General features: G+C 40.2%; 1 protein-coding gene across 2 annotated transcripts in view; it reads right to left on the bottom strand.

Annotated features, from left to right (window-relative positions):
* Window positions 1-1,365: 1,365 nt before the first annotated feature.
* Window positions 1,366-23,283, bottom strand: part of Gabrg3 (gamma-aminobutyric acid type A receptor gamma3 subunit) — a 619,070-nt gene continuing 597,152 nt past the window's right edge. The window contains exons 7-10 of one of the 2 annotated variants that reach the window (XM_021166877.2): window positions 20,656-20,808; window positions 14,723-14,919; window positions 14,406-14,465; window positions 1,366-9,564 (exon numbers count right to left, since the gene is read on the bottom strand). In XM_021166877.2, the coding sequence (XP_021022536.1) occupies window positions 9,283-9,564; window positions 14,406-14,465; window positions 14,723-14,919; window positions 20,656-20,808 (692 nt within the window). In that variant the 3' untranslated portion in view covers window positions 1,366-9,282. Of the gene's footprint in view, window positions 9,565-14,405; window positions 14,469-14,722; window positions 14,920-20,655; window positions 20,809-23,283 lie in introns of both variants that reach the window. The other variant, XM_029479966.1, reaches the window with a different exon arrangement.

The raw sequence follows: 23,283 nt of genomic DNA on the forward strand, positions 1-23,283 counted from the left end.
TTGGCCTTGGTTTTTTTTTTTTTTTTTTTTTTTTCTGTTTTACTGTTTTTGTTTTGGGAGAAAACATTTATCTATGTAGCCTAGGCCAGCCTCAAAGGGCGTTGTCCTAAATTGTCCCATTAATAATGATTGAGAGAGCTATTGTATCCCATTGCAACCATCTGTGTCCTATTTGGGCAGCAGTGTCTGTGTCAAGGGGACCAACACTTGACCTTCCCATAGTCAGTCTCAGTGCCTAGCCACTGACTTTCCTAGGATAGCCCTTAGTCTGTCCCTAGCTCCCTTAAAACTTTTTTCTTGATTATAATATAATTATAACACTTCTCCCTTTCTTTTCCTCTCTTCAAATCCTCCCTATATACCCTTGCATGTTCTCTTCCAAATTTATGGTGTCTTTTCATTAATTGTTATTGCATATATATGTATATGCATATGTATATGTATATATAACCTGCTCAGTCTGCATAATGCTAGGTTTTTTGTATGTACAGTTTTGGGCTGAGCCATTTGACTTTTGATACCAGTTGGTGTGTTCTTCCCTGGAGAAGGCTATTTTGCACGGTCTCAGCATACTTTGTCTGTAGTTTTTTTTGTGTAGGGTTGAGATTTTCTCTCATCCACTTTGGCATGTCTATTGTTTAGCTCATGCTCAGTTATGTTGGTGAGACTTCTGGGCATAGCCAGGTACTGCATACCTACCTAATTGCTCAGTGTTATCGAAGTTACAGCTATGAAAGGAGAACCTACAACTTTACTAGGCCAGCAGTATACCTAACAACATTCTATAAACATTTGTCTTTATACCCACAGATATGTATAGTCTTTACTCTTCATCAAGGAAATGTCTCTTTGCAACAGGAAGAGATCACCACGGAAAATCACAAACAATCAAAATGTTGCATTGTGGAGACCAGTTGCAATGAATATAAGTGCAAAAGACCCCACCAAAGGCTCAGGGAATATTGTGGAAGAGGGGCAGAAGAGCCGTAGGATCAGGTAGTTCGTTATGAGCCTGTGTCTCCTAGTATTCCACGTCATTTGTGGTTGAGTCCACTCCTGTGGGGCAGGTGAGACCCGGAGGCTGGCACAGTTACCTTGTCTTGAGTGCACTGAAGTTTCCTGCTTGTCATCGTTGGCTTCAGGGTCTTCGTGCATTCGCTTTGGCAGGAGTGGAGGGAGAAGCGGCCTGCAGAAAACTCACCCTTTTAACTTTGAGGTCATAACTATCCTGACCGGGTGTGCAATCTGCTAATGCATCTGGCTCCCGAGACATGCATGTCTGAAAGGGACAGTTGATGTTGTTAATCCTCAATACCAGCAGTGCCCTCCCAGTTGCCGCTCAGACCAGAAGGAGGTGCACTTCAATATTTCTGACAACATGTGCATTTATTTGTATCAGAAGTACAAACATAGGAATCCAAATACAAATACAGAGGGCGGCCCAGCCAAGAGGCTCAGGTGGCTTCTGGCTGGGTTTGGCCCTGAGGGCTCGGCGGGGTCGCGACGTGCAAGGCAGGGCGCGGTGCCGCCGGGGTCGCCAAGGCACGTTGGGCACAAGGGCGCCCTCTCTTCACTAGGACACCACGAGTTGCAGGGTACAGGGGAGTCACCGTTTTTATGCTGGGGAAGAGGGCCCTCGAGGACAGCAGGACATCCAGTGCTCTTGCAAGCCACTGGTGTGAGGCCAGCCTCTGACCATGATCCCAGTTCTCTAAGGGGCCAGCCAGCACTTGGGCAGGACAGGTCACCCTCCTCCCAGCCAATGCCCTCTACAGTCCTCACTTGCTCAGAACTGATGTCAAAATGCTGTGGGATTCTGGAATCAGCCTACCTTAGGCTGTAGAGGTGGGAAGGACTCCAGGCAGATAGAAAATCAACTCCATACTTTTCTGCCTGAGTCACGGCCCAGGACTGTGAAAGTTTTACTTCTCAGAATGAACCTGCATACTCTGTAGCTGACTCCTAGGCTTTGAAAATTGACGACAGGCCCTACCTAGGTTTGTCTGTGAACAACTACATGGCTTCCCAAATGAACACTGTAAGGCCAGTGTTCCATATATCAAGAAGTACTATCAGTATATTAGATAAGCCTGGTCACAGTACACAGATAATCAAGGCACCCAAGAAACTTGGTGGTGCTTCTGATCAGGCATCTCATCTTGATTTGTTTTTTAAAGGATGTGATCCCATATTTTGGGGAAATACAATGATTGTCTCTTACTCTATCTGGGCCCTTTTCTTCCTTTTCCCTTCTTTCCCCTGTTTCCTGTTTGCCTTAACCAGAGGCTTACTAAACTAACATGCTATCACTAGGAAGCTGTGCTCCTAAGTGTTTCAACTAAATGTGGGGCAGTTGATAGAGTAACGCACACATTAATAGGTTGTTCAGTTTTACCTTGTTACATACAAACACGAAAACACACATCACTGCATGTAAACACAAGATACCCCATCACTTCAAACGAGTTACAGGTCAGTCCCTGAAAATTGTCACTCTCCTAGAGCCTTTCATGGAAAACATAAACAAGCAAAGCTTTGCTGAGTCCAGGAGCTGCTTAAAAGAAAACATGTATCTGTACACAAATATGTCAGTATGTAAACGTGGCTCACTAGCACAATTTGGCCATTGTGGCTTTGGGGGTGTTTCCATCATTACTCTAAGCTGAAAAAAGGAAAACAATAGCAAACTCTTCACTACTATATAGTTAGAGAGACTATAGTAAAAAAATGCCAACAAGATCTGCAGTAACTCCTAGACCCAAAGACATGGAGAGCAAAGGAGTGATGGTTTCTTTGGGCAACAAAACTTACAACTTCTGAAGATGCAGCCACATTAGAAAAAATAGTGCCTAGCCAATCAAAATTGTATCTAGAAGAAAATGACTAAAAATGTCCAATAAGGCAAAAATGAAAAGAAGAAAAGTAACCAGGAAATAAATACTGGGTGGCATGCACTCCTCAAATGCTGGGAAACTCAGGAACCAGGGCAGATGGACTTCCAAGGAACGAACAAAAATTTGGACTCTATTCTAACATTACAATTAAAGTTTTTAAGAGCTTGTCATCATTAAAAAAAATACATGTTCTAATTTTGTCACAGCTTATAAAAGACAGAAAATCTCTGCAGTGCTTTGGTGGCTACAAACTAGACCATGGATAAAAACCATGTCAGAGGTCTTGCCATACTCTTCCTTCATATCTGATGGATACGTTGGAAAGTTCAGTCATCAAGGTTATGTACATTTTCAGCTTTTAATTACAGAGAATGTTACTTAAGAAGATATGATTTGTTTCTTAGCTTTCTTTTGTTCTTTATTTTTATTTTCCCAGATAACCCTGAAAATGCAAGGACACAATGATGTGTCCAGTTCACTGATGGTTACCTGTGACTGCCAAGGTTAGACAGAGGGTTGGGCAGTTAGGTCTTCTCAGTGTGGGGTTCTGTGTGTTGGGGGCCTTCACACAAACTTAAAATTGATAAGAATCTTTCCTGTTAAAAGCCTGGACAATTATTGATAAAAAGACATTTCAGCAAATACTAATTATTTCAAAGCTGTCATCACTTGTCCCTGACAATACCAATTCCACAATGGGAAGACTTCTAAAATATGTCTTGAGAATCTTTCCAGAAGATTCCTGTGAACCGGGGCATAACTTGATGTTTAAGAAAATGATGTAGGCAAGTCGTGGGCACTCTCACGACAACTGACAAGGACATTTATGGTTGCCTATCCAGCCAGCTGTCCTGGGAGATTGTTCAGTAGGTGCAAACACAACCCTACCAGAAGCACTTGCCTCACTGTGCCAGGAAGCAGACTCATTCATACATTAAGAACTCAGCCTGTTTGAGGAGAAAATCAGAAGGTGGACCCATGTCACCCTTACTTCAGCCCATGCCTGACACTTTAAGCTTCCACATTGATTCTCACAATGTTCATAAAGCTACAGCTTAGGGTCAAACATTTTTTTCCCTAGTGTGATTTTAGGGTCCACTATATAAAGTCCTGTGTATTCAAAAATGATCAGTGATCAATGATCAATGGTAAATGGGAACTATCTTTTGTGAATGGAAGCTAGGGACAATGTCATAATTTTAAGATGTATAGAGGGGACTGTAATAGCCATGTTGTGAGCACCTGATCTAAGAAATGCATATTTAAGAAATGAACACTGGCTTGGTTATGTACACGTACTGACATGGTACTTCAGTGGGTAGGGCAACCAGGAGACATCAGGATCTAAGTCTGTTATAAGAAATGAAAACATTGCAGTCACTTCTCCAAATTTGCAGGGGGCACTGGTTCCAGGATCCCTCAGGAAAACAGAACTCTCAGATACACACAGGTCCTTTGAATAAAGTCGGGGCATTATGTGCATAGACACTATGCACATTCTTCTCTATACATTCCACCACCCCAGGACAGCTTACACGGCTTTATGCATTGTACATTCTATGTCAGCCTCTGTTGTTACTCTCTTACATTTAGGGAAATAATCACAAGGAGAAATGCCTGCCCATGCTAGGTACAGAGACAAAAGTGGTTGACATTCTTGATGGTGGTTGAAATCACAGATACAGAATACATGGATCCAGAAGCAGACTCTCCTTGTTCACAGAAATACAGAGCAGTATTTTTCAATATCTAGGAAAGAACAAAACCAAGCAGGAACTAGCTCAGTTTGGGAGGTTTTGTGGTTGAAAGTCAATTGTTTCTCCCTACCCTTGCAGTTTAAACTACCTTGCAGACAGAGAAGCCTTCCTTTCCCACAGTAACTACTCTTGACTCACCCTGTGCAACCTGTTCCCTGGGCTGGGACAACCTTGTACTGTGCTTACAGATGTGAAAAATGAAGTGCTTAAAATAGATGCTTAACTGAACAGGTTAAGCAAAGCAGTTTACATTTGCCTCAATTAAAATGAAAAAACAAATCAGACTTTCCTTAATTTGGAAGTGGTGTGTGTGTGTGTGTGTGTGTGTGTGTGTGTGTGTGTGTGTGTGTTTAAGTATTTACTAGTTCACATAACCTAACCTGGTTAACTCAAAGCATGGGAAACTTTTTAATGACCAACGAGAGTTCAAGTCAGAGTTTTGCACTGATTTATGTAAGCTGTTTTTAAGACTGGGATTTTAGTCTAGGAAAAGTAACAAAGAAGTTTAGAAGTCTTACAGGGAATATTAGAACAAAAGCACCACTCAACTAAAAGACATCTTGGAAGCAAATGAATAGAAACATCTTCTCTTTTAACCTTAACAGAATTAAATCAAGCTTTTTATCATGGGATTAGTATCTTGTAAGCTAAAGAAATTTTAAAAGAGGGAAGTTGAAACATCCCAACTTCAAGGCTCCAAAACCGTAATATATTTAAAAAACAAAACAACTCCTTATTCTGGGAAGGTGTCTGTGTTAGCTGTTACCTTATCATCTCAAGACACGGGTTGTTTTCTCTCCCTGTTATGTTTTGATCCATGTTTACAGTAGAAGGGAGATCAGAGATGGGCCTGTCTGTCCTGAGCACTTCATTAGATTCAGTTCTTGGACCATGATTAGTCTTAGACCCAATGGTTATCACAGGCCACTAGTAGCCATTTGATGGGAGTTCAGGGAAAACTGTGAATAAGACATTTTCCGTGAATTGGTATTCTGTTTCCTGTCTTCCTATTTCCAAAGACCCTTCCATATAATTGTGTTCTAAAGTTCCAAACCAATAATCTATCAGTATAAATGAAATTCAACATTTCTTATTTATATTCTATGTTTATCTCTCTTCATTTTACTATTTTCAAAATGAAAACTTGCATAATTTTTAACTCTAAAAGGAAAACACGAAAAAATAGTTGTCAAACCACAAACAGATTCAAGAAGCCTGATGCCGCCAGGGCTCTGAAGTGATAGGATGGGGGTGCAACATCTGGGGACCAGTCACAATTCTCCAAGTTCCGAATGAAAATTTCAGTTTGGCATGTGAGATAAAAATGATCAAGGAGGCAGAGGTGGTGTCTGTTTTGTTTTCTAGCCCTTTGGATAGAGTGGACCTCTGCTTCCTAGCTGTGTCAAGACAAATTGATGTGAAGTGGGATTCCATTCAGGTGGCTTGCTTCCACTGTTTCCAGATGTGACATTGTGTAGGGCTACAACACGCATCCAAACATCTTTAACTGCAGCAACATATTACCAGGTAAAACAGTCTGGAATGATGCTGATCTGTGGACATAAACCCACAGGTTCCTACATGAGAATAGCTTGTGATTAAGGACAAGCATTTCCATGTTTGAAGAGTCCATGAAAGTCTGTAATTTTATCTCATCTGATGCGAACATGAAAATGCCTGGTTGTTATAGAAAGAAATGAAATCCTATTTTTATCCATGTATATTTAAAAAAAAAACAGCAAAATTTAGTATGAAAAAGGGGGACTACAGGAAGTTGAAATTTCTAGAAATGTAAAATTTGGGGGCTTTATGTTTTATTTTAAGGCATATTTTGGGCAAACTGGAGGCAGTGTTGGCTGGACTCAGAGTTAATTTATTAACACTGTCCTCCACCGAGCATCTCGGATACCCTAGGGAATCTGTCTAGGCTTTGAAGAGGCATTTGGCTTGAATTTTACTACTTTGTAAAACATCTTTTTAGTTTTTCTCCATCAACCAGGATGTAGTTTAAGGGAGAGACAGTCACAGTTTTCCGTATAATCCACAGTGGTTTGGGAATCTGTTCAAATAGTCTCCTCAGTCTGGAGTGCTTCTAAGAGTGAGGAACACAGTAGCACCTTTGAAATGCAGGTTGTTCAGACCACTACCCAAGCATTCCCCAGCTCTGCACACGAAGGAAACAAAGCAGAATGGGGCAGGTTAGAGGAGGCTTGAGTTTGTGTGCTCACACATGTCCCCCTTAATTAAGTAAGGAGAGCTGGTGTCTAAGGAGGGGTGCATCTCTCCTTCTCCTCCAAGTGTACCAGACTCTCCTCAGAGTTCACCTTATAAAGCCCCTGGTTTTGCCCCTGAGCAATGGGCAGGCATCTCTCCCGTTTCATGTACCAGAATGGGTTATCCTGGGAGTTCAGACTGACATAGACAATTAAACTTTACTGAGAAACAGGCATTGGCATACTTGTGACATGCGCGTTGGCTCTTCCTATGTTTTGATCAGCATGGCTGAGGTTGGGCAAGACACAATGACAATGACAAGTTTTGAGATAAGAGGCCACTGTGGGGTTTGTCTACGGTAGCAGGGAGTCCACCCCTACATCACATGCTTACAGGTTTTAATCCTTAAAAACAAAAAGATGACTAGAAAATTTAGTTTTCCCCAGAACTTTTAAAATGTAACAGATTAAAGCTCTTTATCTGATTAGCGATTCTGAGCTGATAGTGTTTGCAATTGTGTGTGTGGCTTGCTCTCTGTCTTCAGTGCTGTGGGCACTTCCAGAGTGGGCCTTCCAAAGGCAGGAGCTTCAGAGACACTAGAGCACTAGATGCAAAACCTCCCAACAGAGGAGACATTTCATCTAAGCCATTATTTCAGCTTATTCTTTATGGGCATTTATTATTTTAATTCTTTTAAATGGAATTTTCTAACTAGAAGCCAGTTGACTTGAGCCTTATGTAGTAACTATCAAACTAGTAGTTTGTTAGTTGAAACTCAGAAAGAAAAGACTGAATATCACAACCGTACACAGAGACAGCCATTATTACCCTTACAAATGAGAGGTGTGTCCGTTTTCACATCTACTTCATGTGCAACAGTACTAGAAAGAATTAACAAAAGTATCTACTTTCAGTTTTCCGGTCTCTTCAATACCATCATCGTTTCTGAAATACATCTAATAAATTGTGTGAAGTCACCACTTTGATATATTCTACTTGTCTGATGTTTTACTTTTTCTAAGTAGTGATATAGTATGTGTAATAGAAATGGAAAAAAATGAATGACTTTCAATAAAATTAATTCAGCTTTGTGGGAGAAAAGCACACAAGGATTGTACTGCGGATGCCGTAACAGTGCCAAGACCCTGCTGATGAGTGGAAATGCGTGGGTGTCACCAATAGAGGATGCTTCAAAAGAGTCATGGACTTGGAGTGCACAAGAGCATCTGGTCATAGCAAATAACTAATATGAAGAAGCAAATTTGTTTTGTGTTATAAAAAATATCAAAAGAGAATTGATTTCGGGGGGTTTCTTTGGGATTTTGCTATGCATTCATATTTCAAAGTATAAAACAAATTTTGTTCATCAAAATGTGTAATTGACAATAACCATCACCAATTTTTGGATCTAAAGTTGGTTTGGCTTTAAAGTTAATGCTCATGATTAAATACATGGATGTTTATGTTATTTTACACTGTAGAACGCCGTTTCCAAACAAAGGCCTATCCACATTGCATGTGTGAGCAGGGTGAAGACAGTTACCGAATCCCTAACAATAATATAAGCTACCCTCATCATCTGAGACTGAGACTTGGTCTTATAAATCGCAGCTCTTTGAAAAATGCTGAATTCAAATGCAACTGGTCCAGGAACCCAGGATGCAAATACGGCTGATGCTTGGCAGTCTGTAATAAAGTCACTACTTTGTTAGAGTTAGAGACAAACAGCAGTCTTGGTCTCAGGAACAAATTTTAAAAATCACATTTTTTTTTCCCACGAATGGAAACTTGTTGGCTTATATACCTCCCAGGCAGGAAGGAAGAGTGCCAGTTAGAGGGAGGCTAGCTTAGGACCTCAGTGTCTGAGCAAACAGGCCTCACAGAAGGGGCCAAAGCTGACTGCACTTCAAGCTGGATCTCAGAGAGGTCACTCTGAGTGTATCTCCACTAAGGTAGATCCTGTGTGCACAGGCACTGGTGCCAAGGGATGCAAAAGGAAGATACATAATGGGGAGGATCTGAGACAACGTCTAGATATTGGTTTGCATCTTTCACAGGTGTCGTTGCATGGTAACTGGCAGCTTCTGTATCCAAGGCCATTCATATATATCAAACTACGGGTTGAAGAAGGGATTAGCAAGAATATCACTTTGAAGATGCAGTTCCTCTTTGTGTGGTGTGGTGTGGTGTGTGTGTGTGTGTGTGTGTGTGTGTGTGCGTGCACATGTGAGTGAGTGTTTGTGAGTGAAATATTTATAAGGAATACTTTCCAGTACTTCCCATGCTGCTGAAAGGTAGCACAACAAACTGGAGTCGTGTCCTTCCCTTCTACTTTTTTGGTTGGTCACTACTTGTCTGGGGACAGTGGAAGGAAAAACATGAATCAAGTACTCTTCAGTCATCCTTCAGAGCAGCACTTAAAGATACAGGTATCCAACCCAATAGACCAGGTTGAACAGCAGGAAGGATGTCGGGAAGAAGACCCGAGAGTAGGAGTCCAGCTCGGATACATCAATGTGGATGCGGCCTCTCCTCCAGGAGCCAGACTTGCACTCCTCATAGCAGCAGAAGAAGCTCTGGCAGTCTTTGCCATCCAGACACTCATAGACACAGGTGTCCTCAAATTCCTGCCAGTACATGGAATTGTTTAACGTGATCATCACAGGTGGTGGGGGCCTCATATCCAGTAGAGAATAATTCTGTAGGCACAAGAATAGCAGAGCAATCATGAAATGCATGTAAGAACAGCCTGAACCGCATCAAACAACAGATACTACTTCTGTCTGCTACTAGACAAGATGGACGCAGGCCATGCCCATTCCACACTTACTCATTACTGGACACAACCTATTCATTGAACCATTGCAGCTCAGTGAATGAGGAAAAACACATCGATGCTTAAAAACCTGTCCCAGATTTTAGGGGAGGGAGGGAAACACATTTTCAAAATGTATTAGCCATTTCAAGTTTCAATTCTGTTACCTGGTAGCAAATATGTACAAATTGTAGATTTGTTCCTTCAATGTTAAACCACATGGATGTTATAGCATGGGAAGATGAATGTGTGCCTATTCAAACTAGCAAACAGTAGCAGGTGTTATGTAATGAAATGGAGAGAAAGCACTGTTACTGCATGTAATCTAGGAAGAAAGCTTGAACATGTGTAGTTTGAATACTCTCCACTCCCAAGCTCTCCTCCTGTCTTTGAAAAGTCAGAATGGGAGAAGAAGGGAGAGTTAAAGACTTGCTGTTTTTTTTTTTTCATAACTGGATGGAAACATCCATCTTGAGAAGCTTCCAGTGGAGCCCTTAGGTTTTCAGACAGCTGTCAACCCCTCAAGAACTATTACCCACACTCTACACTGAGTTCCACTAGGGAGAGGCATTATTTAGTATGACTACATAGTGGGAGGCAACTGGAAAGACCTGTTTTCATTTTTTTTAGAAAGGTTCTTATTAAAAATAGATTAGCCCCCTAATACCAGACATGAGAAGCCTTCTTTTGACTTTTTGAACAAGGTTATAACTATATCCAGCCTATAATTATTGGATTTCTTTTTTACCCAGCAGGGATGGAAAGTAAGTCCCCACTGCTGAAGATACAGTGTACTTCAGATGCAAGGCCCAGAAGTTCCTGAGCTGGAACTAGCCTGAAAGCCCCCTCCATGATGACAAGATTTCATGGGAGCAGAAGGTGCCAGTTGAACTTCTGAAGGAGGAAAGCATCCAGCAGTTCTACTTATCTATAATGTCTATCAACCACAAATATGAACAACATGGCATGATACAGTATTGTCACACTTTGGTGGACTTAATGTCTGCTCAACAAGAGAGAAACCATGTTTATTACTGGAAGCCTAGTCAATTACCCAGGGCTAGTGAATTCATGGATCTTGGAAGAGAACCTACAACCACCAGTTAATTAAACCAGTACAATCACTAACAATATTCTAAATATTTGTCCTTCTTGCCCACAAGTAAATATAGTTCTCACACCTACCTCATCAAGAAAACTTCTCTTTGTATGAGATGGATCAGTACATATAACCACAACCAATCAAAATGCAGTCACTTAGCCTAAAATGGATGTATATCCCTGTATCAGTTAGGGTTTTACTGCTGTGAACAGACACCATGACCAAGGCAAGTCTTATAAAACAACATTTAATTGGGGCTGGCTTACAGGTTCAGAGGTTCAGTCCATTATCATCAAGGTGGGAGCATGGCAGTATCCAGGCAGGCATGGCGCAGGAGGAGCTGAGAGTTCTATGTCTTCATCCAAAGGCTGCTAGTGGAAGACTGACTTCCAGGCAACTAGGGTGAGCTTCTTATACCCACACCCACAGTGACACACCCATTCCAACCTGGTCACACCTATTCCAACAAGGCCACACCTTCAGATGGTGCAACTCCCTGGTCCAAGGATATACAAACCATTACAATCCCTAAATCTTAGGCTCAGGGATCATTGTGAAAGGGGCAGGAAGAATGTAAGAGCCAGATAATCTTGCAGTTTGTTTTTGTGTCTCCTAGTAATAACAGAATGTATATCCACAAAGTCTCACCAACATGACTGCCATGAGCTGAACAGGCCAACACCAATAGACATGCCAAAATGAATGGTCAAAAGCCCAGGAGGTCTCAGCCTTAAGAACCACTAAGCCATGTTGAATGTGGGAGAAATAGTTTTTCAAGGGAAGAGCACACCAATTGGTTATTCAATACCAATGGTCAGCCCTTAAGCACACATACAAGTAGCATTATACACACTGAGCAGGTTATATTCAGGAATATATATGTATATATTTACATACATACATATAACAATAACTAATGACAAAAGAGGAATTTGAAATGAATTTGAAAACAAAACGAAGGGGTATATGGGAGAACTTGGAAGGAGGAATGCCAAGAATGAGGTCACTCTGAATTGTTAGTCTGGGCCATACTACATAGAATGCACTCAGCTTCTTTAGAGTTCATATAAATGTCCCTTAGAGGGACAGTCACATTTACCTTAAGTAAATTGTAGAATCTCATTAAGATGGCTAGATTCATGTCTGTGAAGCATCATAAATAGAAACAAAGTGACAGAACTGTTGAGTATTCTAAACTCCTCCATGAAGCCTTCTGGATGGAGCCTTTCACATGGGAAGCATGTGTTCACATGTATGGTGGGAAGAGTCCATTTATAAGCAGAGGGCTTTGCATCAGTGTTCACTGGAAGCTTTCAGAGCCCCACTCTGCAGCAGCTTCTAAAGCCCTGAGGCATAAGCAGAGGTGGAAGAGTGGGCAAGTTCAGCTCTGATAAGGATGTGTACCCTCTAGCCTCAGGATTCTGAAGTCCAAGTGTGGATCAAAACAATACTTATCCAGTGCGTTTGAGGAATGTATGCCTTTCTGACAAACTCCATTTGGTAAAACCTATCTTTATTAGACAGTAACTCTATTAAAGCCTTTCTTTCATGTGTGCTTCGGCATTTTAAAGCCAGACATTCACCAACTCAGTTCTTCAACCCTATGTATGTATGTATGTATGTATGTATGTATGTATGTATGTAGTCCCTTGGGGTGGTATGAATGTGAACTATGGGCTGTGGGCCTTGAGGGAAGACACTGATACAGGCTGGGCATAGAAGAGTCTCCAGGGACAGAGACAAATCACAAGAGATGGAGACTTCAGAGGTTATGAGAAAAGCAGCAGAGAAGGTTCTTGGGACACAAGAAATCTCAATTTCTTCTTATAACTTAGGGAAATGAAGCACAGGCTACTGAAACTCAGTAGAAACTCTGTGCGATAGTCAGGAGAGCTTGGGAATCTGAAATGAGTTCCATTTCACAACACCGGAGTAGAATTTAGGATAGGCCAAGCCATCCATGACTGTATTCTGTACCATGTAAGCACGTTTCTCCATGTACCTGCTCCATTGATTCAAGTATTTCAAACTGTGCCTAAAAGAGACTGGGCTTCTTCCTTGGCCCAGTCAGTGTCTGACTCCCTCCTCTTTCATTATGTGTATGACACAGCCCAATGTTCTCCATGGAACACTGCTTTTAAGATGCCCGTGAAAAGCATCATTTAAGTTAAAGAATTGACCCACAAGGCTGTGTGAGCATCTTGCCCCAACTACACATATGTTCAGGACTCTGTCCTTATCCCCTCTAGAGACATATAATTTAGGTTTCAAGTTTTCTGGGAATGAAATAAGAGTTGAAATGGTGATAATTCTAACAGTTAAATGCTCTCTCCACCCCTCCCTCTTTGTCTATGTGAGCCTTAGTTGTGTCTTCTTACCTGCAGTGACACCTTTTGTTGTGAATTGACTATAATTTCTTCTAGGTCATCAGCCTTTCCTTTTTGTCCATGGTTTTCTTTGGGGGGAAGATTTTCTTTTTTTTCTCTGAGTTAAAGGATCCTGCCTTTTCTCTTGGTAGAATAATTTCTACATCAAAGACATCAATATTTTCCCTCAACACTCAGGCCTCTGGCTGTGTGTGAAAACATACTCTTGGGGTTTTGGGCTATTAGCTCAGATTGGTGTCTGTCACTCCAAGCCTCCCTTCTCTATGTCCTTGTATAACAGTCATTGGAAGCATTTTCTGGTTTCTCAGGGCTGGCTTGATGCTTGCCCACTACTATTCTGCTAAATCCCCATGATGCCTATTTGTAGAGTAACAATTATATATTTTTCCTTATAAAAACTGGTTAGGATGCACAAAATATAATGTACTATTCATTAAGAGCTTAGAAGCCACCTGTCATATACAGGTGAGACATTCAGTGTAATCAGTGTGTGAACACAAGCCAAGAATAAAAGTCATAAAGGTAGCACATGACAAAAATGGTAGCCAGGTCAGTGGTTTGAAATGAAAATAAAATTTCTAAGTTTTCATTCCAGTTTCCTTCTTACTAGCATCTATAGGGGTTGATTTCTCCATACTCAATTTTACTTGTGAGCATAAAGTAAGCTGATATTTAGATACATATTAGCTTAAAAGTGCTCGAAAAATTGAGGGAGTCATGCTATTTGTAGGAGGAGGAACATGTTGCGGCTGGTAGCTTGGTAGAGCGTGACAGTAAAACGAAAGCTAGAATAAACATCACACTATAAACTGCAGGCTAATGTCCCCAGTATACTCGCTATGTAACTATAGGTATTTCAGTGGGTCTATAAAATGTAACATGCATAACAATTAATGTACAGACCTTACAGATTGTTACTTAAAATATTAATAGAAGTTTGAGCTTGAGAGATAGCTCAGCAGATATCAGTTTCTTAGTATGCATGGATACATAGAACTTGGATATGTGTAGTCTAAGAAGCATGCATACTGCATCAAGGTCCCCATTTAGAAAGGTTAAGATGTTTCTCCCACGTTGTGCTAATTCTAATTTGGTTGTTTTAGTAATAATAAAAAAAACATTTTAAAGGATCAAATATAGCACTCATTTGAATTCCTTGCACATATTTAAGAAGAACATATCTTTCAATGAAAACAATATTCTAAGAAGTAATGGCATCTGTAAAGCTATACATACAGAGGGTGTTTGAAGGCTTATTCGATCAGGAATCCATCTTGTGGAATCTGGATGTAATAACTGCTGAAAAAAAAAAGAAATCAGAATTGGAAAGAGGCCATGGATCTTGGCAGTCTTCAAGGCACGCCCACTCTTAGCCCTGTCACCAGCAGGCAGTGACACTGGAGAAATGGGAGGTATTCACATTTTGTCACCCCATCCATAGGATTATCTCACTTTCTAAGATCCTTAAGGACATTACAGCATTTCAGAGCACATTTACCTTAAACTACCCTTCTGCTGCAACTGAGCAAACCTTAAATGTCCTGACCACTCACCGATGTTTTTTTCTTCCTGATGGTTGGCTTTCGACAGCTTGAATAGTAGTTGAGGGTAGCATACTCCATCAGTGCGGCAAAGACAAACAAGAAGCACACGGTCACAAAGAGGTCCATGGCAGTGACATAGGACACCCGAGGCAGGGACTTCCTGGCAATGGTGCTGAGTGTGGTCATGGTTAGCACTGTGGTGATGCCTGCAGAAGAGACAGTTGTCAACTTGTAAGAGGTCAGCACACGAGACTGAAACGCCAATAGCCATGCAAATTTAGAAGCAAGTAGATATTGATTTTGACTCTAAGTGTTGTGTCAGGCAGGTGATATATGTCAGTTGCCCCTAGACACTTGGCATTGGTAGAACAGCCTGAAGGTCAGAAGGGGAGCAATCAACACCACAGTGTGTGAGTGAGTTGAAGGACAGGAGGTAAGGCACAGTCAGCACATTTCCCAATTGCATTTCAAACTTCTGATGGATCATAGGAAGATAATAGCATCCTACATTAAGGAACACATATAACTGATTGATAGATTTTAATAGATTTTAGTAATTCATTGCTTGGCATTTCACCGTTGAATTTTTTTTAAAAGACTGATTTATTTATATGAGTAAATTGTAGCTGTCTTCAGACACACCAGAAGAGGGCATCAGATCCCATTATGGGTGGTTGTGAGTCACCATGTGGTTGCTGGGATTTGAACACAGGACCTTTGGAAGAGCAGTCAGTGCTCTTTTTTTAAAAAAATATTTTATTAGGTATTTTCCTCATTTACATTTCCAATGCTATCCCAAGTCCCCCATACCCTCCCCCCAACTCCCCTACCTACCCACTCCTATTTTTTGGCCCTGGCATTCCTCTGTACTGGGGCATATAAAGTTTGCAAGTCCAATGGGCCTCTCTTTCCAGTGATGGCCGACTAGGCCATCTTTTGATACATATGCAGCTAGAGTCAAGACCTCTGGGGTACTGGTTAGTTCATAATGTTGTTCCACCTATAGGGTTGCAGATCCCTTTAGCTCCTTGGGTACTTTCTTTAGCTCCTCCATTGGGGGCCCTGTGATCCATCCAATAGCTGACTGTGAGCATCCANTTCTGTGTTTGCTAGGCCCCGGCATAGTCTCACAAGAGACATCTGGGTCCTTTCAGCAAAATCTTGCTAGTGTATGCAATGGTGTCAGTGTTTGGAAGCTGATTATGGGATGGATCCCGGATATGGCAGTCTCTAGATGATTCATCCTTTCGTCACAGCGCCACTTTGTCTCTGTAACTCCTTCACAATCAGTGCTCTTAACCACTGAGCCATCTCTCCAGTCCTGAAATGTTCACCTTTCTGTATGTCCTATGCTGTTCTATACCCCATGCCTTTCTTCTGCTTCATGCTTTCTTTCTGCCCACTGTGTAAGCTCTTGACTTCTCAACCCAGCCCCAACATCACCCTCTTTGAGATGTCCTCTTTGAAAACATTCACACACCAGTTTTCACAATTTTGCACCTTAATTTATTAGGTGTAGTTGGCATATTCTGGCATTTTTACATCACACAGTTGCTAATACTTAGAACACATGATCATGTTTCATTTTGTGTCTAATTCGTTGTTTGTTTTCTTATGTCTTATTTTCCTTCCTGCTGCTCCATGAGTTACAACCACCTGTGAAACTCCTCCTTGAGGTTTTTTTTTTTTTCACATCTTTAAGGCCATGTGTTGGTACCTGAAGTCTCTATGATGTCTTTGAGTGCACATCACTCTGTATAGCATGTCAATGGGCCCTCCAATCAATGAGTACACAGGATTTATCTCCCTTTCAATAAAACATGGACACATCATTACATTTTACTTTTTTATGGTTATAATACAGCTTTGCTGAACATGTTCTTTAAACAGTTAAAGATTGCCAGGCTACATTAGATTCTCAGTGCCTGCAGAAATAGGTCAAGAGCCTATGTCCTTCTGCCTTGCAGGCTTCAGTGAGAACCCACTGTCAATCAGCCTGTGATGTCTTGTGGGCAGAATCATGTGGTTTTTGTTTTATCTGCCACTTTCAAGGATTTTTCTATTTTTGAGTTTGATTGCAATTTGTCTGAGCTTGAAATTCCTTAGATTTATATCTTGCTTTGAATTTATTTAGCTTCATGGATATGCACATTTGTCTGCTTTTTGGGAAAAAACGGAGTAATATTTAGCTACAATTTTCATGCCTTGAAAATATATGTTTTAGGCCTTATTGGATTCTTCTGGGACATCTATAACAGAAATATTAGATTTTATTCCTTGGCAGTTCCCAAGTACTAAGTTCAGTGTGCTCATATATTTTCAGCCTATTTTCTCTCCTCGTGGCTCAAATTGCTCTTGATTTACACTGAGGTCCACACATCTTTTCCCATAGCATGCTTTGTGAGTTGTTTCGTTTAGTACAGTTTTTCCTGTATATTTGCACCGATGTTGTCTTGCTGAGCAGTCTTCCTCTTTTCATTTACCTCAAGTGTGCTCACTGAGGCACACTCCTGCTGATATATCAGAAGCCTTCTCAGATAATGCTAACATCTGTGCCACCCAAAACTGACACATTTTATGGCGTCATCCATGGCTATTGACTATATTTTTGGATATTTGGATATTTAGCATCTGTGATAAAAATGATAATCTACAGTAATTAAAAGTTGTCATAAAGCTGGGCATGGTGGTGCACGCCTTTAATCCCAGCACTTGGGAGGCAGAGGCAGGCAGATTTCTGAGTTTAAGGCCAGCCTGGTCTACAAAGTGAGTTCCAGGACAGCCAGGGCTATACAGAGAAACCCTGTCTCAAAAAAAAAAAAAAAAAAAACCACACAAAAAAAGAAAAAAAAAGTTGTCATAAATATGACACATTTTGCCAGAAACTTTTAATATAAATACTCTTATGTATAGTCAAAATAACCCTGTATAGTTATGCTAAAGCTAAATGGAAAGGATTTATACTGGAGAAGATTATGTATGATTATTCTTATGTATAACTAGTCAATCTTCATATTGGTGTATAATGTTCAAAAAATGAGTATTACATATATGTTCAAATATATTTTATGTCACACATATTCCTGTTTTCTTCATTGAAACTACTTGTGTTTTAGAATTTTTTTATGCAATATTAGATTCATACATTTTCTTCTAGAAATTGCACAGCTTTGGCTTTTCTAAGCATGTTCTGTGTAAAACTATTTTTTGGTGTATGGAGAGTCTGTGTCAGTACATGGACATCATTGTTATCTGTATACGTGATGCATACATACACACATATATGTATATAATATGTACATGTATATGTATACATGTGTATATATACATATTTATGCATGTTTGTAGATGTATATTTGAACTCTAGACTTTTGCTGTGTTTTATGTTTTTATTTGTGCACATTACTTGTGATGGTTTGAATGACGCCAATAACACACGTGTTTGAATACTTCCCTCCTAGTTGGTGGATCGATTTGGGAAGGGTTAGGAGGTGTGACCTTGTTGTAAGACAAGTGTCACTAGAGGCAGACTTTGAGGTTGCAGAAGCCCATGCCACCCCTTGTTACCTGTCTCTGCCTTATGCTTATGTATCGGGATGTAAGTTCTTGTCTACTTACTAAATTGCTTAGATTTATCCAGAACTCATATGTAACCCAGATTAGCCTTGACCTTATGAATCTCCTGCTACTGTGAGAATTACAGGCTTATTATTCTAGGCTTATCTGAAGAACTAGTTTTTAGTATTAATTACATCAGAATTTTACTATTTCTTCTGATTTCTATTTTTTTCTTAAAGAGCTGATTTTGTATCTGTTTTCATTAGTCTAATTAATCTGAGTATTTTTTCCTTGTAGGTTCAAGTGTTCTGGAATAAGTTTCTCAGCTTTTGTTTCATTCAAAGTAATTTTATTAGAGGAAGATTGCAAGTGTATTTACTATGAGTTTGAATGGACAGGGTTTCTAATTTCAACATCTAAACGCTGATAATGCCCTGTTTTCATTTTGCACATAAGAGCTGAGTCACACATTAGAGGTCATGCTTTTCCCTTATAAGTAGGGCCTTTCTGTTGTAGGACAAGTGGATTTGATGCCCTCTTTTAGCGTCTTGGTGTACCTGTACATATCTATACTCAGAAACATGTGCATACATAATTCAAATAAAATATATCATTGCGAAAATGTAGGTGCTTCTGGGAACTTGCCAAAACAAAACTTCTCTTCAGTGAAAGGAGGCAAAACTGGCCACAGATTGTTGAGAAGACAGAATGTTGGTCAAACCTGTATCTTAAATCAAAGCTGACCTGCTTAGGTGCATTATGGCAACCTGTGTTCTACCAGAAGCTGATGTTGTCTTCTCTGGAATTTTTAATATTTTACATTAATATAAACAATATTTAACTTTTAGTCATTAATATTCCACTACAAATACAATTTTTGTAATATTTACCATTTACATGATTGTAATCTTTGTGGGTGCCTTAGAAATATTTATAAGTAAATACCATAAAAATGCCTCTTGGTCCCTCAAAATTATGTAGAAGAAATGTGGGCAGGTTTTAGTGTTTAAAAGTTACAAATATACATATAAATATATATAATATATATACAAAAGTTATATATATATACATATATATATATATTTTGTATCTATACAATTCAATCAATCTATCAGTCTATCTATCTATCTATCATCTATTTATAAGATTTCAGTGTTGAATTTGAGCAACAGCCAAGTTAAGCATTCACCTCAAAAATTATTAATAATCTATTTAAGATGTTTTTATACATGCCATGTATAGATAAATATAAATGAGGGAAGTATATGTTCTAGAGTATTAAAAATCCAAATAGAGTATGACATCAGATTCCTCCTCTAGCAGGATCTTTGAAATTAGTAAATTTCATGTTCTCAAATAATCTATGAGACCATGACAGAATCTGTCATGTAGCAGATCTTCTAAATGAATTTAATGTCCTAAGAAGATGTAAGCATGTTGTCCTGTCATTTTAAAGTGGGAATTTTTGCAAATAAGAATGGTAGATGTTCGTGTTGGCGTTAGATACACTCTTAGCCAGAGGGCTCCTGGAACATGGTGTGAAACTCTTACTCTTGTCATCTAAATTTTCAAAACCTTCAAAGAAAAATTAAGAACAGCATGTCTGAGGCCTGATGTAGGCTTGAGAATTTATGGTGGCATCAAGGCCAGTGTGAAAGAGAACTTGGGAATCTGCTTCAGAGACAGGTAGGAGGGACAGTTGGAAGCATGTACATTAAGACTTCAAATTGACTGTGACAAAAGTAAATCAACAATCCACTGATGTTAATGAGTGACTGCTGAGAGCAATATACCCTTAGAGGATGCTTGGGGAGGCCTTCTATCATACAGCACCAGTATCACTGCAGCCAAGAGTTCTTATGACTAGGCAAACTGTGATGATTAGAAGAGTTTCGTGGCAGGCCTTAAACCGCTCCCCACCACACCCCGGCCATGACATAAGCCTAAAATAAAGTTAACTTGATAGGGCTGGGAGATTCTGTTTACATCCACCATGGTCCTTGGCTCCTTTACTAATATACCACATCTTGTTTGTTATATAGAGCCCATTCTAATAAACAACTGATTCTCTAATAGTGAAGCAGTAATGAAGATTTGAATAATGTATACAATCTAAGAAGTGAGTTTTATAAAAGTGAAATATTTGAAACCTCCTTGGAAGAAAGCTGCCTATGCTTCTATACATACTACTACAAAATACAACTTACTTTAAAAAAGAGAGACAGAAACAAAAACCTAAAGTGAATACTTAAAAAAAAAATTAGCCTGGTTCACATAGCTCTTAAACCAATGATATTTGAATTCTTTTCAATTGAAGGCATTCTGTGAATGTTTCTGTATTAAAATTACACAAAATAGTGGATGAAAATTTTTTTGCACCTTACCTAATGTTGTTCTTGCTGGTGTCGCATCCTTTTTGATCCAAAATGACACCCAGGACAGAACCACAGTCAGTATGCAGGGGATATACGTCTGGATCGTGAAGTATCCCATTCTTCTACTCAGTTCAAAATAGATAGTCATGACAACATAGTCACCTATAGTAAAACAAATATTCCCCAAATCAAGCCTATATTCATTGATTAAAATAATGTAGGGAATTTATCTATAATGTAATTTTCAAATTTAATTACTTGAGTGAAAACAACAAGAACAGCAACGTCAACTGGAAAAAGTATCAAATGCTGGTGCTGTCGAACTGTACTATGCCTGTGCCTTTGTAAACATTTTACTGTACAGTGTAAAGGGCACACTAAAACATGTTAATGTGTAAGGGAACAGACATGTATATCTACTCAATGGCAGGTAATTTGACAAGGAATTCTTGCCAGAGACCATCTGTATGATGCATAAGTTATACCAAGATTCACAAGAAACTTCAGCTTTCGAACAGATCTAGGGTCACTCGAAGGCGTTTTTCTTCAATAATAACTGTAATTAAACCTATTCTTTTTCATTTGTAATAATTCCATTATTTTTAGAAAGTGGCACATGGTATTTATTGTTGGTTCTGATCCAGTGTGTCATTGCAAGAGGACACATTTATCTCTATATGAAGTGTCTATTCCTATCCATGTCTTCTTTTTATTTTACATCCTCTTTTTATTTTATTTATATCCTGATCATAGCTTCCCTCCCAATTACCTCTTTTCCCAATTACTTCCTCTCCCTTTCTTCCCCCCTCTCCCTCTTTCCCTTCTCCTTAGTAAAGGGGAGGTGTCCCATGGATATCAACCAGCCTTGGCATACCAAGTTGCAGTAAGCCTAGGTGCATGAGGTTAGATGAGGCAGGCTTGTTAGGGGACAGGGATCCAAAGACAGGTAATTTAGTCAGAGACAGCCCCTGCTCCCCTTTTAGGAATCCCACTGAAGACCAACCTGCACAACCTTTACATATATACAGAGGACTTAGGTTTATCTCAGTCATGCTCTCTGGTTCAGTCTCTATGAGCCTTAATGGGCCCAGATTAGTCTGTAGCTTCTCTAGTGGTGTCATTTACCCTCCTGGTTCTTCAACCCTTCAGGCCCATCTTCTACAGGATTCCCTAAGCTTAACTTGATGTTTGGCTGTGGGTTTCTGCATCAGTTTCGATCAGTTTCTAGGCGAAGCCTCTCTGATGATAGTTATGGTAGGCTCTTGTTTGCAAGTATAACAGAGTATCATTAATAGTGTCAGGGGACTATCTTGGTATGGTTCTCAAAGATGGCCAGTCATTGGTTGGTCCATTCCTCAAATCCTGCTCCATCTTTTATCCCAACACATCTTGTAGGCAGGACAAATTGTGGGTCTAAGGTCTTGTGGTTGGGTTGGTATCCCAAAATCTTCACTGGAAGTCCTGCCTGGTTACAGGAGATAGCCAGTTCAGGCTCTATATACACCATTGCTTGAAGCCATAGCTATGGTCATACTCATAGATTCCTGGGAGTTTCCAAATTCCTAGGTTTCTAGCTCATCGTAGAGATCCCTTCCCCCAAATCAGTTGTCTCTCCAGTACTCTTTCCCTGTCTTCTCCTCACCTCATTCCTCCTCTTTGCATCCCTGCCTTCCAGTCCTCTCCCCACATCCAGTCCCCAATGTCTAGTCTATTTTCCTTTCTCAGTGAGAGTCAAGTGTCCCTCTTAGGCATTTCTTGTTACTTAGCTTCTTTGGGTCTGTGGTTTATAGTGTGGTTATCTTGTATGTTATGACTAATATCCACTTATGAGTGAGTACATTCTGTGTTTATCTTTCTAGGTCTGGGTTACCTTGATCAGGATGCTTTCTAGTTGTAGTCATTTACCTGCAAATATCCTGATGTCATTTTTAATAGCTCAGTAATATTCCACTGTGTAAATTTAGCACATTTTGGCCTGAGCATTGGCAGCAGACATCTTGGTTCTGGGACCCTGCCGAGTGTATTCTGCACAGGTGAGAGTATGGAATACAGAAGCTAAAAGCTTCTGGGACAGGGGGGAGCAACTTAGCTTCTAAGGCAGCCCCCTTTTCGGGCCCCAGACAGCTGGCCACTTTCCAGGCCAGAGATTAGGGATCAGACCAGCCCAGGAACACTTTGCCTGAGCATCAGCAGCAGACATCTTGGTTCTGGGACCCCGCCCTGTGTATTCTGCACAGGCCCCAGACATCCGGCCACCTTCCCGGCCAGAGGAAAGGTGTCCAAGCAGAGAGGGAGCACTTTGCCTGAGCATCAGAAGCAGACATCCTGGTTCCAGGACCCTGACGAGTGTATTCTGCACAGGCCCAGAGATTACCAATGGCGAAAGGCAAACACAAGAATCCTACTAACAGAAATCAAGACCACTCACCATCATCAGAACGCAGCACTCCCACCCCACCTACTCCTGGGCACCCCACAACCAAAATGCTAGACCCGGATTTAAAAGCATATCTCATGATGATGGTAGAGGACATCAAAAAGAACTTTAATAACTCACTTAAAGAAATACAGGAGAACACTGCTAAAGAGTTACAAGTCCTTAAAGAAAAACAGGAAAACACAACCAAACAGGTAGAA

Source organism: Mus caroli, chromosome 7, assembly GCF_900094665.2.
Source record: "Mus caroli chromosome 7, CAROLI_EIJ_v1.1, whole genome shotgun sequence".
Lineage (NCBI taxonomy): Eukaryota > Metazoa > Chordata > Mammalia > Rodentia > Muridae > Mus > Mus caroli.